The sequence below is a fragment of the Poecilia formosa genome, unplaced genomic scaffold (genome assembly GCF_000485575.1).
Source record: "Poecilia formosa unplaced genomic scaffold, Poecilia_formosa-5.1.2 Scaffold608, whole genome shotgun sequence".
In the NCBI taxonomy this organism is placed as follows: Eukaryota; Metazoa; Chordata; class Actinopteri; order Cyprinodontiformes; family Poeciliidae; genus Poecilia; species Poecilia formosa.
The window spans coordinates 130797-148803 of NW_006800547.1; the positions used below are offsets into that span (position 1 = coordinate 130797).

Sequence of the window (18007 nt, forward strand, 5' to 3'; positions counted from 1 at the left end):
CAGCTGAGGTTTGATCTTCTAGGCACGAAACCATAGAAACCATGTTGGCGGCCATGATGGAGGCAGCCTGAAGGAATCGTCTGCTTTTTATGGGACGATTTACTGACCGTTGCTGTTCTTGCTTCAATCAGGAGGCTGCAGAATGGCATTATGGGAAGTGTAGTTGGAGGTTGCTCAGTTAGAAGCACTTCTGAGAGAGACTACTGCTCCCAGCATCCTTAGCAGCAGAGCGGGATGTCGGACAAAACGGCGCCGCGCTGCCAGCTGCGGCTGGAGTGGATCCACGGCTACCGGGGCCACCAGTGTCGGAACAACCTGTTCTACACGGCGGGGAAGGAGCTGGTCTACTTTGTGGCCGGGGTGGGCGTGGTCTACAACACCCGCGAGCACACCCAGAAGTTTTACCTGGGTCATAACGATGACATCATCAGGTGAGGGGCGGTGCCCAACGCAACCACGGCTTGATTGGTGCAAGACAGGCGGTTGGATGAAGGGGTCAGAGTTCATCCAACCGCCTGTTCATCCAGGCGGTTGGATGAACTCACACCTATCCTTCCATCTAAGGATACGTGTGCGTGTGTGTGTTATGCCAGTGAACACACACACTCTGTTCCTGTTGGCATCAGCGATCGGGTCACTGAGCCGCCTCCACGCTGCCTCTAGTGGAGAGAAGATGAATTACTTGTTAGGACGTGGTGCTGCTCAGATAAACGTGGGTTTAGTGACTCGTTCTGTCCGCAGCCTGGCCATCCACCCGGATAAGATCCAGGTGGCGACGGGTCAGGTGGGGAAAGACCCGTACATCTGCATCTGGGACACCTACGCCATGCAGACCGTCTCCATCCTGAGGGACGTCCACACCCACGGAGTCGCCTGCCTTGCCTTTGACTCAGACGGACAGGTAAAGCCACGCCCCCTCTCCGTGGTGGGCGGAGTCCAGAGGATGAATACTACAGTAATTATGACCGAAGCTGCCCTCAGGTCGTGTCAACTGCGTGGTTTATGTCTGTCGTCATAGCGACTGGCCTCAGTCGGACTGGACGCCAAGAACACGGTGTGCATCTGGGACTGGAGAAGAGGGCGGGTCGTCGCCATGGCAACCGGACACTCGGACAGAGTAGGACTGTGGGAGGTTAAAGGTTCTGGAAACGGTTGGGTGCGTAACGCTCTGCTCCTCCCACAGATCTTTGACGTGTGCTGGGATCCGTTCCAGACCAGCCGCCTGGTCAGCTGTGGAGTCAAACACATCAAGGTGAGACAGCGCCCCCACAGGGTCGCAGTGGATCTGCAGCTCACACATCATGAATCATAAAATCTTTGAGTGTTGATGAAAACTTCCAGAAGAGATTAAACTGTTAAACCATTTTATTGGCTCTGACATGAATTGGACTAAACACTTGATTTAGAGGTTAGAGATCTGTCTGCTGAAAGACACAGTAGTGAAAGATCTTCTTGCTGTTTCCTCGGTATTTGGTTAAATTGGCTTTAATTCCATGACGATCCTTCCACCTTGTTGTCCCTCAGTCATTTTGTATCTAATCTGCTGCTCTGTTGAGGGACATTGTGAATCTGTCTGTGTCCAAGCTTTAACTTAAATGTTACTTCAATGTTTTTTCGTGATGTTGCCTATTTTGTGAAGCGCACCCGTCCCTCCTGCAGTAAAACAGCTCCTCACCATGATGCTTCCCCTCCCCTGTTCTTTGCAGCTGGGATGATGTTCTCAGGCTTAAGCGCTTTCCTGTTTTCACGACTTTTTCCTCGCTGAGTGGCCTCCCAGCTCACATTGGTACAAGACTTGTTTTTTGGGGGGAAAATGACTCTCTGCTAGCTTCAACAGCATCTTCACAAGGTCCAACCGGTCCATCTCTGGGTCACAGAACCGGTCTCCTTCATGGCTGGCCGTCTCCATGATGTTCATACTTGGACATAACTTTTTGAACTGATGAACTTTGAACCTTCAACTCTCTGGACCCAAGAAAGAACCAGACTGGAGAAGGTTCTGGTTCTGTTCCTGATATATGGGCTGATTCTTTTTATTTTCCATGATGTCACACAAGGAGGCAGAAACTTTCAGGCGTTGCCTTAAAATACATCCACAGGTGTTTCTCCATTTCATTCAGAAGTTGTAGATCAACCAATCAGAAGCTTAAAAACCCATGACATCATCATCATCTGGCCTTTAGCAGAGAGAACTCATTCTTGTAATTCAGATGACGACCTGAACCAGGAACCATTTAGCCTGATTGAATGTCAGACAGACAGAATCAAAAGGTTTTGGCTAACTCGGAATCAGTTATAGACTTCAGAATGGTCCGAATTGGACTAGAACCAGTCCAGTTCATTCTAATTCAACCTAGTCACATGGAGTCCAGTTGAGTCCTGATGTTTGTGGTGAAATCCAGGTGATGACCAGATGTGAGTCAGTGCAGCAGGGAGGTGCTGCACTTAGATATGAGGTTGAATATCTAAGGCAGGTTTCCAGTTCTGAAGGTGTTCTCTCTCCTGACTGCAGTTCTGGACTCTGTGTGGAAATGCTCTGACTCCGAAGCGAGGCATCTTTGGGAAGACAGGCGACCTGCAGACCATCCTGTGTGTCTCTGCAGCCAAAGATGAGCTGACCTACTCTGGAGCTCTGAACGGAGACATCTATGTATGGAAAGGAATCACTCTGATCCGGACCGTCCAGGCTGCACATGGGGTACCAACTAACACTCCAACATCTTCAGAGCAGAGCCAGCTTGTTTCTAAACTCTGGATTGTTTCGTGCTTCATTGTGCAGGCAGGAATCTTCAGCATGCACGCCTGTGAGGAAGGGTTCGCCACTGGAGGACGTGACGGCTGCATCAGACTGTGGGATGTGGACTTCAAACCAATCACCAAGATTGACTTGAGGGAGGCCGAGCAGGGCTACAAAGGTGTGGAGGTGTTGTCACCTTATCCTGTAGTTGGTAGGGGTCACCCACTGAAATTTAGTCACAAGTACCCAGGAACCTAGGTGTACTTTGAGTACACTGGTTCCACGTGTGTCCAAGGTCAGCCCCCGTCCTAGCGTCAGGTCAGTCCCAAGGTACCCAGGTGTACCCAGCTTTAGATTGGTTTCAGTAACAGGTGTTTTCTTTTTCAGGACTGTCAGTTCGCAGCGTTTGCTGGAAAGCAGACCGAATTCTGGCTGGGACTCAGGACAGTGAGATTTTTGAGGTGATGGTTCGGGACCGGGACAAGCCAGTTCTGCTGATGCAGGGTCACAGTGAGGGTGAGCTCTGGGCGCTGGACCTGCACCCCAAGCAGCCAGTGGCAGTCACCGGGAGTGACGACCGCTCAGTCAGGTTGGTTTAAACTAAAACTCTCCACCGTTGTCTTCCCTTATCTCATTCAACCCCATCTGGGTCTCACCTGTTCGTCTTATCTGTGTCAGGCTGTGGAGTCTACCAGACCACACCCTGCTGGCACGCTGCAACATGGAGGAGTCGATTAGGAGTGTGTCCTTCAATAATGACGGCTCCCAGCTTGCTCTTGGTATGAGGGATGGTTCGTTCACCGTGTTGCGAGTCAGGTGCTCTCACTCATTTTTCCTTAGAGTTGCTGCTGCCTCATCAGCTTCATTAGCTGCAAAGGCAAGGTGGGTTTAATGGTCGGTAAAACCTCTTCCTCTGCAGGGACATGACCGAGGTTGTGCATATTAAGGACAGGAAGGAGGTCATCCATGAGCTGAAGTTCTCTCCAGATAGCTCCTTCTTGGCAGTAGGGTCTAACGACGGCTTGGTGGACATCTACGCCGTTGCTCAACGCTTCAAGAAGGTGGGAGAGTGCAGCCGCTCCACCTCCTTCATCACCCATCTGGATTGGTCTGTCGACAGCCGCTTCTTGCAGACCAACGACGGCGCCGGCGAGCGGCTCTTCTACAGGATGCCAGGTATTTATCTCAGAGTCCAAACTGGTCAGGTATAGTTTGAAGAAGCCTGATAAATCTTGAACCCGGCAGGTCGTTACAACTGGTATCAATATGTTCTAAAACCCTAGTTGCATCCCACTTGTTTGAACTGAGGATTGGTTTTGGATGTGTGTGTTCTGGTCTTGCAGCAGGAAAACTCGTTCCTAAAGAAGAAGCAAAAGGGATCCACTGGATGACCTGGACCGGTACCATCGGGCCAGAGGTGAATGGAATCTGGCCCAAATACTCCAATGTGACCAATATGAACTCAGTGCATGCCAACTACAGCAGTGCTGTGCTGGTGACCGGGGATGATCTGGGTCTCATCAAGCTCTTTAGATTCCCCTGCCTGAAGAAAGGTTTGTATCTTCCTTCAAACAGGAACATTTGGTAACTCAAGGTTTGACAGAGTTTTTAGACCTGGTTCTGAATTTTCTGGGCTATTTCCTGAATGAATACATGAGTTTCTAACAACTGCTTCCTGACACAGGGGCCAAATTTAAGAAGTACATCGGTCACTCTGCCCATGTGACCAATGTTCGCTGGTCTAATGACCTCCAGTGGGTCATCAGCACCGGTGGCGCTGACCACGCAGTTTTCCAATGGAGGTTCCTTCCTGAAGGTGTAATGAACGGTGTTCTGGAGCCGCTTCTTCAAGGTAGATTAAACCTTTATCTCATCTACTGATCAAAGGATCCACGAAAGTTGAGTACATTGAGACCAAAAGGACCTGTCAGAACCACAGACAGAACCATCTGTAGGATCTCAGCACCCTGAAGGGAGCATGTTGTTATTTTCTGGTCTTGATTTCTCAGAGGGGTACGCTGACTCCAACAGTGGCGAGTCAGATTCAGATGTGTCAGACGTTCCAGAGCTCGACTCGGACATCGAACAGGAAGCTCAGACCAACTATGATCGCCAGGTGAGAAGGGAACAGACAGCGTTTACCTTTCTATGACTTGTTTGTGTGTCTGACCCACCAGTGTCTGTCTCCAGGTGTACAAGGAGGATCTGTCACAGCTCAAGAAGAAGCTGATAGGATCCTTGAAGAGACAGAAAGCACCGGAGGAGGGGCTTCGTCTACAGTTCGTTCACGGGTAAAAAAGTTTAAACAGTCAAACATGTCAGTTATAGGTCAATAAACCTTTAATGACCCTTTGCACCTGACATAACATTCTTCAGAAAGCGACCCACTCTGCCATGACGGACAGCAAAACAATCTAGGCATGCTTTAACTCCTTTAAAGCGTGTCCAAGCTATACAGTTGGCCACCTAATATCACTTTTATTTTGCTGATTCACTGGTGAAATGGCTGTAAGGTGCTGAGCAGTTGGCTGCACAAACCGATAAGGATGCAAACCAAACTTGTCATTTTACTGTAAACCTTTTGGCAAGGAAAGAAGATGCTGATGGATAGCAGCCATGAGTGAACACACCAGGTTGCCCATGTTTGCTTGCTTCAAATCACAGATTTGAAGCAAACATTTTTTACAAGGTAAGTAACTAAAGTAAGTTAGCTTAACTTGAACCAGGAGAAGCCATGGCTAATCTGGCAAAAACAATTTGGGAAAACAACCAGTACTCCCGTTCCTCACTTCCAACGACATGGCAGTGAAGGGCGCAACATGATTAGGTGACGTAGTTGCAAAGGGTCTACATGAGCTTGGTCTATATGGGTCAGTATTAGCCAACGGTCTCTACCTCAGCTTAGATTAGAGGTCTTCAACTCCAGTAAGGAGAGCTAAGATCCTGTAGCTTTCTGACGCACACCTGAGTTCTCACCAGCAACCAGACCTGCAGCTCCGCAGAGGCCTGGAACCCGGTGTTGGATTGTAGCTCTGAAGGACTGGAGCTGGAACCAGATTTAGACCTTTTGAGCAAAAATATAGAGATGTTCTCTTTTAAGAAACAGTTTATTCATGTCCGCTCATCTTCCTGAGGTTTAAATCAGATACAACAGGTAATCTCTCTGCCTTTGTGTTATTTTGCTGATTTAAACCCTATGATGAAGGGACTACAGGTAAACCACACTCACCTGAACACTTTAGAGAGAAAAAGGTTGACTGGAGCTGATAATCCACAAAGTTTCCGTCATTAGCTCACATTTAGACCCACATTCAGAGCAGTTTTTAGAACACCAGCAGCTTTAATGAGCTGCTCATCACACCCCCTGTGACTTCCTACTTCCTGTTGGCTGCAGGTACCGTGGCTTTGACTGTCGCAACAACCTGTTCTACACCCAGACGGGGGAGGTGGTGTTCCATGTGGCCGCAGTCGCTGTCGTCTACCACCGGGTGCAGCACAGTCAGCGCTTTTACCTCGGACACGACGACGACATCCTCAGCCTCACCGTTCACCCTCTCAAAGACTACGTGGCATCTGCTCAGGTACGCCCAGCCAATCATAGAGCAGCTTGTTTTGGGACACATTTTTAGGGTTTCTAATTGGCTGTCTGTCATTAGGTGGGCAGAGACCCAGCCATCCACATCTGGGACATCCAAACCTTGAAGTGCCTGTCTCTGGTCAAAGGTCACCACAGCAAAGGAATCTGTGCTCTGGACTTTACAGGTCAGTCAAATCTCCCCACAAACTCTTCCACCTCATCTGGAGTTCCTCCAATCAAACGTAGAGATCATATAATGTCCAGTAAAGCGAACATTTCCATCCAGTGGGACATGTCCTGACCACCTCAACTAGTGAAAAGGTAAATGAAAACTTCTTCTGGTGTTGAAATGTGATGAAACAGAACAACCAATTCAGACTTTGTTTGGACTGAATTTGGACATTAAGGCTAAAACACTTTCATCCAGAATTTACTGAAAAGTTCTCCATGGACATGTCCATTCAGTGTTTGGAGGACATCTTTAGTTGGATCTTATTACTCAGTGAATAGCCAAGAATAAAACCAAACCATATGACCTGGGGACCGTCAGGTTCCTGGTGGCACCGTCACATGCTGTCCATAAAGGTGATGAACAGAACCAACCAGCCGGCCCTAGAACTCCCAGTGTTCAGATCATCCAGGCCCTGGGTGGTCTGTAGTCCAGCGCCACCAGGTGGCAGTCCTTGTCCATGAAACTTTCACCAGCAGGTGGCTTCAGTGACTTCACCTCCAGCTCCTGAACCAATCACAGCTCAGCTCTGCTTTGATGAGCATCATCCAGCGGTACCAGCCTGCTGTCTGTAGGGATCCTTGGAGTTACCTGGCTGGGACATCTGAAACCTCTTGCTGCTCCATATCCAACCCTAATGTGTCCTTTTGTCTCTGTCTGTCCCAGCGGACGGAAAGAGTTTGGTCTCGGTGGGAATCGACGAGTTCCACTCCATTGTCATCTGGGATTGGAAGAAAGGAGAGAGGCTGGCTAAGGCCAGGTAAGTACACCTGGACCCAGGTCTGATGCAGACTGGGTCTAAAACCAGGGTAGTTAACTGAAGTTAACTGACCTTCACCTGTTGGCTACAGCAGTGAGAGGTAGAGTAGAGGTGGCTTCAGGTTATAGTCTAATCTGCTCCAGCATCAGGCCAGATTCTCCCAGTCAGACGGACTGCAGATGGATGTGTCTCTGCCTGATTGACTGAAGTCCTCCTGTGTCCTGCAGGGGCCACAAAGATAAAATCTTTGTGGTGAAAAGCAACCCTTTCAGGGTGGACAAGCTGGTTACTGTGGGAATCAAACACATCAAGTTCTGGCAGCACTCAGGTATGCTTCCTGTCTTCGTTTTAGAAAAGGTTCTGTCTGCAGGAGATGAAGACCTGAGAACCTGACACAAGGAGCCAGGATCCACCGTCTGTTCTCTCCAACTAGGAGGCGGTCTGACGTTTAAACGGGGAATTTTTGGGAACCTTGGGAAGCAGGAAACCATGATGTCAGCATGTTACGGCCGGTCTGAGGACATGGTCTTCTCTGGAGCCACCAATGGAGACGTCTACATCTGGAAGGACACAACACTGATGAAGACCATTAAGGCTCACGACGGACCCGTGTTCACCATGTGCTCCCTGGACAAGGTGACGCATCCAACCAACCAATCATCCATCCATCCATCCATCCAACCATCCAGCCACCCACACACACACACACACACACACACACATACACACATACATACAGACAGACCTCAGGTCTTCAGCGACCCATTTCCTCAGTCTTATCAGAACCAGAACCTGGTGAGAGACGTTGAGCTTCTCTGTTCCTCAGATCTGGAACAAACTGCCTGAAAACCTGAGATGATCAGAACCTACCGGCCACTACTGTGTGTTTCTTTCATGGTGTTTATATCTGTATTTTATCATCTTCTTGTTTGATGCAAAAACCTTTCATAGAATAAGGTTTTTGTTAAAAAAAATGTGTCTGATGTCCCATAGAGCCCCTCGGATTGTCTTACTGTTTGAAAGGACCTAATAAATAAAGTCGTTTTGTGTTGCGTTCACTGTCAGGGTTTTGTGACCGGAGGAAAGGACGGCATTGTGGAGTTGTGGGACGACATGTTTGAGAGATGTTTGAAAACCTACGCCATCAAAAGGGCAGCTCTGTCCCCGTCCTCCAAAGGTGTCCTCTCTGGCGTCCACAGCTTCCCCTCCTAAGGATTCTGCTGTTGGACTGACAATGTCTTCCTTCTGAGCAGGTCTGCTGCTGGAGGACAACCCGTCCATCAGAGCCATCACTCTGGGTCACGGTCACATCCTGCTCGGGACCAAGAACGGGGAAATTCTGGAGATAGACAAGAGCGGGCCAATGACGCTGCTGGTTCAGGTGAGACAAAGAGACTATCCCTGGTGAGATCCTACTGTTGGAAGGAGAGCTGAGCTGTTTGACCTGTAGCAGCCACCGTAGCCTGAAGATCTCAGGTTCCTGGGAAGGTCTGTAGGCGTCCAGCAGACCTGAAGACACCTCCAACACTTCCTTCCTGCTTCTGTCCTTCACTGGAAAACCGAGATGATCATCAGTCCTTCCTCCCTGATCCACTTCTTCTCAGGTACCTCACCTGTGTCTCACCTGTGGTACTTCTATGTTCAGGGTCACATGGAGGGGGACGTGTGGGGGTTGGCAGCCCATCCTCTACTTCCTGTCTGTGCCACTGTCAGTGACGACAAAACTCTGAGGATCTGGGAGCTGTCGACCAATCACAGGATGGTTGCTGTTCGTAAGCTGAAGAAAGGTGACACCTGTTCAGGTAAGCGCAGGTTTTATGCTAGTTTCACTTGGCTAACCTGTATTCTGTGTCACCTGCCAGGTGGGCGGTGCTGCACCTTCTCTCCAGATGGTAAAGCTCTGGCAGTCGGTCTGAACGACGGCAGCTTCATGGTGGTGAACGCTGACACCCTGGAGGACATGGTGACCTTCCACCACCGCAGGGAGCTCATCTCAGATATCCGCTTCTCCTTAGGTACCTGAACTCACTACACAGGTGTGACAAGTGTTGAAGCTGGGTCCCTAAGGTGTCAGGGGTGTTTCACAGATGCAGGAAAGTATTTGGCTGTTGCATCCCATGATTCCTTTGTGGACATCTACAACATCCTGACCAGTAAGAGGGTTGGAATCTGTAAAGGAGCTGGAAGCTTCATCACCCACATCGACTGGGACTCCAGAGGTGGACTCACCTGTTTTACTTAACCTCAGATGTTGACATTTCCCTGGTCCTCATCTTTACCTGATGTTCAAGGTCCCAACCTAACATCTCATTCTGATGTTTTCCCTTCAGGTAAACTCCTCCAGGTGAACACCGGAGCTAAAGATCAGCTCTTCTTTGAGGCTCCACGAGGACGCAGACAGAACATCAGTGTCTCGGAGGTCAGAAAGCATGTCTCTCTGTTTTCTCTGAGGCGTTTGTTCCCCAAAGGTCATAGTGCTGTTTCTGTGTCCAGTTTGAGAAGATGGACTGGGCCACTTGGACATCCGTTCTGGGTCCCACCTGTGAAGGAATATGGCCATCATTCAGCTTTGTGAACGCTGCTTCACTCACCAGAGACCAAAAACTTCTCGCCACAGGAGATGATTTTGGCTTCGTCAAACTGTTCAGCTTCCCGTCCCGGGTGAGTCCAGAGACAGAGTCCAAAGTTGGTTTTCCTTGAGGATCTCTGTTCATCTCATCAGTCTCTTCTCCCAGGGTCATTTTGCTAAGTTTAAGAAGTACGTGGGTCACAGCACCAATGTGACGAACGTGCGCTGGTCCAATGATGATGCAGTGCTTCTGTCTGTGGGCGGAGCTGACACGGCGCTGATGATCTGGACCAGAGAGCCGCCGGGCCACAAGGAGAGCAAAGCTGTGGACAGCGAGGAGTCGGACGATGACCCTGAGGAGGACGGAGGTAACATCAGAGGAGGAAGGAGGTCATAGTGAATGTCTGGCTGGTTGGTTCTCTGGTTCTGCACTCAGATTGTTGGGGGCTCTCAGGTTGATTTGAGTTTTAGAGATGCAGTTGTAACCACTAGCTAAAAAAGCTAGTTGTGCTAACCCTAAAGACCTAATCACAAACAGCTAGCTGCACTAATGCTAAGTGCTACAGCAACATGGTATTTAGCTGAATCCAACTTCAAGCATATTTTACCCACCATGTATCAATAACATATGTGCTACATCATAGCATAGCGCCCTCAGCAGGGTCATATCTGTCATTACACACCGACCTGTACAATTTACACTTCAGGAAGTGATTCTTTGGAAAAGGCTTTTCACTCATCATTTCAATTTTATAGTTGAATTTTGTTATCTCACATTTTCAAAATTAACCCAAGTGCTAAAGCAAATGAAAAAATAGCTCTTCTATTGGCACATTAGCAGATTTGTGGACTTGTGTCCACCACTGCAAAGATGTTTTCTGAGAATGGCAATGTTCTGGTCAAGGACAACACCAACCTTCAGCACCCAGGGCCACGGCACCGCCATCCAGAGTGAGTAGAATTGTCTGAGAAACAGTAATTGGTGAATTTCTGTTTTTTTAGGTTACGACAGTGATGTGGCTCGGGAGAAGGTGGTGGACTATATCACTAAGATCTACTCAACAAGCATCAGGAACATGACAGGAACCAAGCCCCACCTGCAGCACAGAGAGCTTCCTCTGGAGGACAGGTAACCTGAAGGCCTTCTGATGAGTTCAGGTGCAGTTTGTTGTTAACGCTGCTCTTCCTGTTCAGGCCTCCTGTGAGCCGGGCCGTCCCGCTGCCTGACAAACTGCTGAAGGACAACATGACTAAGAAGAGGAAAGCGGTGGAGGTCGGCACATGGCATCTCCTTGATAACGTCCAACACGTCCTGACATCGGCTCTAACTGCTGTCTGCGTCTGTTAGGAGCTGCTGCTGGAACACGTCTTTGGCTACCGAGGCTTCGACTGCCGCAACAACCTGCACTACCTCAACGATGGCGCCGACATCGTCTTCCACACCGCCGCTGCTGTCGTCATCCAGAATCTGTCTGCCGGTGCGTAGAACCATCAGTCACCGTCAGTCATTGCCAATGTTGCTCATGAGGTCATTTTTCTGGCTTCCTGTCCTGACAGGAACTCAGAGTTTCTACCTGGAACACACAGATGACATTCTCTGTCTGACGGTCAACCAGCACCCAAAGTACCAGAACATCATCGCCACTGGACAGATCGGTAAGTGTGAGAACGCAAACCTTCAAATCACCTTCAGGTGATCTTACCTGCGGCTCAGGTAGCAGTAGCATAGCAGAGAAAGTTCTGGTTCATGATCATAATAAGATCACTGGCTGGTTCCATCAGAAAGTAGGAGTGCTAAGTAGAACATCTAAAAGAACCTTTTCAGTAAACCCCACGACCACCTGAGTAAAAGTTTGAATGAACTTGTTTGGAATGTTAATAACAGGCAATGATGTTTGGTTTTATGTCACAATCTGATAAAATATCTCAGCTAATTTCGTTTAGTTCTGAAGCAGCTCAAGTGTCATGAAGAAAGTTGTTTCAGATCATGTCCTATCAGGTTGGGTTCTCTAAGACCCAGTTCATTTAGTCAGATTGTTTCAGCTCAGATTCTTACAGGTCAGGATTCCTGAGGTCAGGTTCTTATTGGTTGAGTACTAGAAGTCCTTGCAGGTTGGGTCCGTTCTGGTCTGTTCTGGTGGAAAGCTCATTTGTAGGTCCCACAGGACCATCCATGTAGTGAAGGTTCCCAGGTGAACCAAGCTCAACTGTAAAGGTGTAGGACCTGCTGGTTCTCAGAAGAATAATCTGCAATCTATCGAAGAGTTCAGTCTTCATTTGAAGCTGCAGGAATGGAGAACCAACTGAACATAAACTGGGGGCTTGTCCGGGATTCTGTCTTGGACAAGCTCCCAGTTTCTGCTACGACCTGGCTTTCCTGCAGGTCCAGTGAGGCTGCAGAGCAGTGTAAGGCCACCAGAGGGAGCCAGGTGTTTGGTAGCTGATCCATGTTTCCTCCTGTCAGAGGATGTAGTCAGAGTGCAGGTCGTTAGCTCCTCTGCACATTGCTTTCATGCATGACTGGCTGCTTTTGGTCCATCACACCTTTCCTTCTTTTCCACTGCTTCCTCATTGTCACCGCCTCTCTTCGCCACCAGGTGACATCTCTGACCTGCCAGGTAAGGCTGCCTCTACTTTCCTCATCGTGCTCATCATCATTCACACACATGTTTCTGTTTGCTCTGCTGTGTCGTCTGCTGTCGGTGTGTAGAGACCGAGGTGTCTGGTGAGTACCAGTGGTCAGGGTCCGGGTCGAGTCCGACCCATGTCTGTTCTGTCCTAGACTAGATCTGCTCTCATGTGGGCTCAGAAAACACTCGCTGCAGAACCTGCAGGTGAAGGAAGCTCTGACCTGAAACTGGACGCTTGTTGTTTCCAGTGTCATCAGGCAGAAAAGTGATGCATCAAGTTTTTTCTTTTTGATTCCAGACTGAAAGAAAAATGGTTCCCAGTTTTTATTCTGGCAGTAATAAAATAATTTATTATTTCAAAGGAAGTAATTATTCTGATCTGATTAGATTCTACTTTAGATGGGTCACGGTTCCGAATGTTGAAGTTTCAGTAGCAGGAGAGGTGTTCCCCCTGGAGGTTTACCAGGACCCCGGTTTTTACTGGACTCTCCTGGTTCTGATCCTGATAATGATTAAGATTTTTCCAAAGGATTCTGGTTTCACCATCAGTCTGAGCCTGTAGTTTCCTGTTCTGACCCGATAAATGACAGAACCCGACCAGAACCGGGTTCTGTATTGAGTGTTTTCATCAGGATGATGATGTGGCAGACAGGAAGTAGCAGCATTCCTGCGTAGCGCCCCCTAGTAGCACACCTGGGCCGATTGTTCCCCATGTAGAACTGACTGATGGTTGGATTGGTTCTGTTTCTGCCCTGTTTGGACCGGGTCCTGTCAGATGAACTTAATGATTTATCTGTTGATGGTTCTGATCTGAATGAACATTTCCTCTTCCTGTCTGCAGGAAGTGACGATTTTATTGCATCCGGCCTTCCTGTTAACCCTCGCTTTGCCTGTGGTGTTCTCTCCACCTGAACTGCTGGGTCCCTCCCACTGTCCCCACTCTGTCCCTCCCACTGTCCCCACTCTGTTGGTGAGATCTGGATCCTGCCTTGCTTTCTGGCTACGGTGCTGAGTCAGCATTCCTGCTCTCTTCTGGGGCAGAACCAGCGTCTACATTCACATGCTAATGGTGGTTAGCTACTACTGCCTTGGGGCAGTCTGACAGAGGCAAGGCATTGACGCCACCTGCTGGTGGGGCGGGGTTTGAACCAGCAACGGGTTACCGGACAAACTCCTGCCTCCTGAGCCACTGTCAGAAGTTACTGTTGTAACTGTGAAGCGTCCCAGTACCACTGGGTGGCTTGGGTCGGAGAGCAAGTGCACCAGGTGCAGAGGCTACAGCCCTCGACTCAGTTGCCCTGAGTTAGATTCCTGGTCTCAGGCCATTTGCTGCATATCTTCCCCTTCTCTCTCTTCCCTATGTCCACTTACTGTTCAATAAAACCACTAGAGACTAAAAAAGTTATTGAAAATAAACAAGTGGCACAGTATTGAGAAATAAGATCAGGTTGAGAGAGTCAAGATCGAAAGCAATCTGCTACGTACCATGAGCTAGAAGGAAGTGACGTGACCCAAACAAACCTGGATCCTCTCAACCTCCTCATGGTTGGGTCATTATTTGCTGGTATCAATATCCTGTGAACTGAAAACTTTGATTGTTAATGTTCCATAATTAGAAGATAATCAGAAGGTCCAGCACAGAATGATCTGTTCTTTAGCTAACAGATAATTTTTTAGCGCTACAAGGAAGTTTATGTCTTGCTGGGATTCCTAGATTGTGTGGTTCCTTGACTCCAGCAGTTTCTGTGACTCTAGATCTAGTGTTTTACAGGCTCTGACTTTGGTTCTCTGTCTCTGGTTGTCCTCTCACAGGTCTTGCTCCATCCATCCATGTGTGGGATGCAATGACCAAGCAGACTCTTTCCATCCTGCGGTGTTCCCATGCTAAAGGCGTAGGTTATGTCAACTTTAGTGCAACAGGGAAGTTACTGCTGTCGGTGGGGGTGGAACCTGAACATACCATCACGGTGTGGAGATGGCAAGAAGGTAAGTTATGAAGCTGGAAACATGGAAGCATCTCTCTGCTGTCAAGGACCAGCGGTCTCACTCTTATTTCACATTTAAACATCTGAAAACTCAGAACTGCAGTTAGAATCCTGCCAAGGCATCTGTTGAAGTAGAGAAGAAACGTTACCTGTTTTGCTTTTGCTGCATCTGAAGCGCGGACAACCTGACCCTTTACCTCCATGACAGGCACCAAGGTGACCAGTAAAGGCGGTCACGCTGAGCGGATCTTTGTGGTCGAGTTTAGACCCGACTCAGACACTCAGTTTGTGTCGGTGGGAATCAAACACATCAAGTTCTGGACACTGGTTGGTGGTTCCCTCATGTATAAGAAAGGTGTGATTGGCTCAGTGGAGGATGGCCGCATGCAGACCATGCTGTCTGTCGCCTTTGGTGCTGTAAGTCCTAGTTATATGTAGTGCATTTATGTCTACCAAGTTTTAGTTTTATTGTAAATCAATGTTTTCGTCCTAGAATAATCTGACATTCACTGGTGCAATAAACGGAGATGTGTATGTCTGGAGGGAGCACTTCCTGGTCCGAGTAGTGGCGAAGGCGCACAGCGGTCCCGTCTTCACCATGTACACCACGCTGAGAGACGGACTCATCGTCACTGGAGGGAAGGAAAGGCCGTAAGGAATTGAACTCACCTTTAGAGCTGTAGTCAGGGGTTAGTCAGGGTACTAAGACTTTCCCAGTCAGAAGGTTATCATAATGTTGTTTTACACATGGCTCTATGTGAGATGTTCTTGATCCATTAAATCTGGTCTTTTAACAAGACCCCTGGCTATCATCAATGTTCTGCAGATACTTTAGAAGAAAGAAACATCTCTGAGAACCTAAAACTGGTCCAGTTTCTCTGCATCCTCATTGTTCTGGGATCCAGCCGTTAGTCCCATTGGCTCTGTATTTGTCAGTGTAGGATGTGAAGGCCAGATCCTTTATTCAGAAAGACTTACTCTGTCTCCAGAGGAGTAGGTTGTGTACTCCATTAGGGTGTTTGTTTCACAGGACCAAAGAGGGGGGAGCTGTGAAGCTTTGGGACCAGGAGATGAAGCGCTGCAGAGCCTTTCAGCTGGAGACTGGTCAGCCAGTTGAGAACGTTCGATCCGTCTGCAGAGGGAAGGTAAGGCCCACAGTCTGCTTCTGACCTGCAGGCAATACTAAGAATGTAAAGACAGTCTCTTCACCGTCTAAGTGTCCATGCTTTTAGACAAGAACTAGAGAGGCCTTTCTCTCTTGCTCTCAGTGAAGGCGGACTCTTTTTCCCTCTGCTCCCTCCCTACCCATCTTCTCCCTGCTTACTTTGTTTTTCTGTTGCTTTTTTGAAGCCTTTCTTTGCACATCCTCCAAATCTACAAATTATGGATCTGGTCAGCTGCTCTCAATGCAATTGATCAAATTGTCTCGAGGAGAAGACTGGGCAGAGGAGAGCCCTCCTGTCCTACAGGGACACACCCAGAGGGATACATCCTGGATTTATTTGGATTCATGATAACAGGATTTCTGTTTGGAGTTGGCAGATACCTGGCATGTCGACAAATTTGTGACGGATTGGGCCGACTAGCAGACACTCAGACTGACACGGTGACAGAGACACCGTGTCAGTGGATGTGATTCTTGCTGAGACTCTAAAACTCTCTAGCAGGAAGGAATCGATCCTGGAGAAGTTGCTAGTTTTGGTTCAGTGGAACGGCCACACTAATTTGGATGATTGGAATTAACAGAGATGTATCGGTGAGACTTTAGGGCAGGTTAAAATTTAAAATCTACCCGACCTAAAGCTTTCTGCATCTGAACTGGCTCCCCTGTGTTAGCCTGGACTGGCTGGCGATCTCAAATCTCCTGGAAGATTTGTGAACGTAACGCTCCTTCTCTCCTCACTCCCTTCTGAAATCATCCGTGTGACTGTGGAGCAGAGCGCTCCCAAGGACTGGCTCCTGGATAACCATCATATCAGACTGTTGCCTGGGAGACCGAGCTGCATGGTTTCATGGTCATACACATGCAACACACAAACACAGGAAGCAGATGCACTGTGATGTCACCGCCTTTTGCTGGCTTCATGTCTGAGCCTTATCTTGCTATACGTGCCATATCCTTCCCAATGTTGTCATTTCATTCTACCAATTCTTATTAGTTAGAACAAATTTAAGAACCAGGAAAATTCCTATTAGTTTATAAATTACAGACTACTTATTCTTACTCTTATTAAACATGAGGAACCAATATATAGTTTTTACCTTTCGGTTTGTTATTTTGTTTGTATTTCCTTCTAGTTCATATAAAACACTTTGAACTGCCTTGTTGCTGAAAATCTGCTATATAGATCAAATTACCTAACCTTATCTTGCTGTGCTCAATCCAAGGTCCTGATCTTCTGTAACCTCTAATCTTTTCTGCCTCTGTTTGCTGCAGGGTAAGATTCTGGTGGGAACCAAAGACGGGGAGATCATAGAGGTTGGAGAGAAGAATGCTGCTTCCAACACCATGATCAATGGTCACACTAAGGGAGGAATCTGGGGTTTAGCATCGCATCCTTTCAAAGATGTCTTCATCTCTGCTAGTGATGATGGGACCATACGCATATGGGACCTGGCTGACAAGGTACTGACCTCCAGGGTCCAGTCTGGCCTTCAGATTTCCTGCAGTGCAAACTTTAATTTGTTTTGCTGCTTTAGAAACTCCTGAACAAGGTGAGTTTGGGTCACCCTGCCAAGTGCACATGCTACAGCCCCAATGGGGAGATGGTTTCCATCGGCATGGAGAATGGCGAGTTCATCGTGCTGCTGGTCAACTCCCTCACTGTCTGGGGCAAAAAGAGAGACCGCAGTGTCTCCATCCAGGACATCCGGTAAGTAAGGCAGTGCATTAGAGCTGAACTCCTCTGTGTGGTGTCTGTGAAAATCTGAGGCTTGTTGTGGTCCAGGTTCAGTCCAGATAACCGGTTCCTGGCAGTGGGTTCAGTAGAAAGTGCTGTAGATTTCTATGATCTGACTCTCGGCCCGTCACTCAACCGAATCGGTTACTGTAAGGACATCCCTGGCTTCGTTATTCACATCGACTTCTCTGCTGACAGCAAACACATCCAGGTGATCTGGGTTGAAGGTTTGGGTGTTTGACTGATCTCTGCAGCCTCTAATAGTTCACATGTTCACCTTGTTGTCAGGTGTCCACCAGCACCTACACTCGTCAGGTCCATGAAGTCCCCTCAGGAAAGATCGTCACAGAGCTGCACGTCATTGAACGCATCACCTGGGCGACCTGGACCAGGTAAGACTGACGCCGAGGTTGGGAAATGCAGCGTTTGGTGGGTTAGTAACAGTTCTATCCATCTGGTGCCAGTAGTTAGAAAGCTTGATGTCTGACTTGGTTCTGGTCCAAACCTGAAGGTTCCCCATAACTCCGATAGGCTCGCTGAGGAGCCAATGAGAAGACAGGTTCTGACTGGTTCGGACTGGGTTCTGACTGGTTCAGACTGGTTCGGACTGGGTTCTGACT

General features: G+C 48.4%; 1 protein-coding gene across 4 annotated transcripts; it reads left to right on the forward strand.

Moving 5' to 3' along the window:
* The first annotated feature begins 6 nt into the window (after positions 1–6).
* Positions 7–17809, forward strand: LOC103130118 (echinoderm microtubule-associated protein-like 6). Of its 4 annotated transcripts, XM_016665691.1 has the most exons (39): positions 7–431; positions 742–901; positions 1019–1117; positions 1184–1252; positions 2513–2698; positions 2780–2915; positions 3125–3326; positions 3416–3553; positions 3657–3913; positions 4081–4290; positions 4422–4589; positions 4747–4853; positions 4928–5028; positions 6132–6318; positions 6394–6499; positions 7210–7303; positions 7531–7631; positions 7737–7939; positions 8369–8480; positions 8557–8684; positions 8949–9090; positions 9166–9318; positions 9391–9522; positions 9634–9722; positions 9797–9964; positions 10039–10240; positions 10875–11001; positions 11067–11145; positions 11221–11350; positions 11430–11528; positions 12470–12490; positions 14315–14488; positions 14696–14904; positions 14981–15138; positions 15518–15632; positions 16925–17113; positions 17188–17360; positions 17436–17598; positions 17676–17809. In XM_016665691.1, the coding sequence occupies exons 1-39, from the start codon at positions 235–237 to the stop codon at positions 17781–17783; spliced, it is 5592 nt and encodes a 1863-aa protein (XP_016521177.1). In that variant the 5' UTR covers positions 7–234; the 3' UTR covers positions 17784–17809. The 4 variants fall into 4 exon arrangements, with proteins under 4 accessions (XP_016521177.1, XP_016521175.1, XP_007541495.1 ...); XM_016665689.1 differs by having other exon boundaries at positions 8949–9318; XM_007541433.2 differs by lacking the exon at positions 12470–12490 and having other exon boundaries at positions 17676–17808.
* Positions 17810–18007: the final 198 nt, after the last annotated feature.

What these genes read in the sequence shown, in the direction of transcription:
- LOC103130118 (XM_016665689.1), top strand. Translation starts at nt 235, where the DNA reads ATGTCGGACAAAACGGCGCCGCGCTGCCAGCTGCGGCTGGAGTGGATC. An exon ending in CAAGTTCTGGCAGCACTCAG is followed by an intron (nt 7,632 to 7,736) that starts GTATGCTTCCTG and finishes CTCTCCAACTAG; the next exon opens with GAGGCGGTCTGACGTTTAAA. An exon ending in CATCCAGAATCTGTCTGCCG is followed by an intron (nt 11,351 to 11,429) that starts GTGCGTAGAACC and finishes CTGTCCTGACAG; the next exon opens with GAACTCAGAGTTTCTACCTG.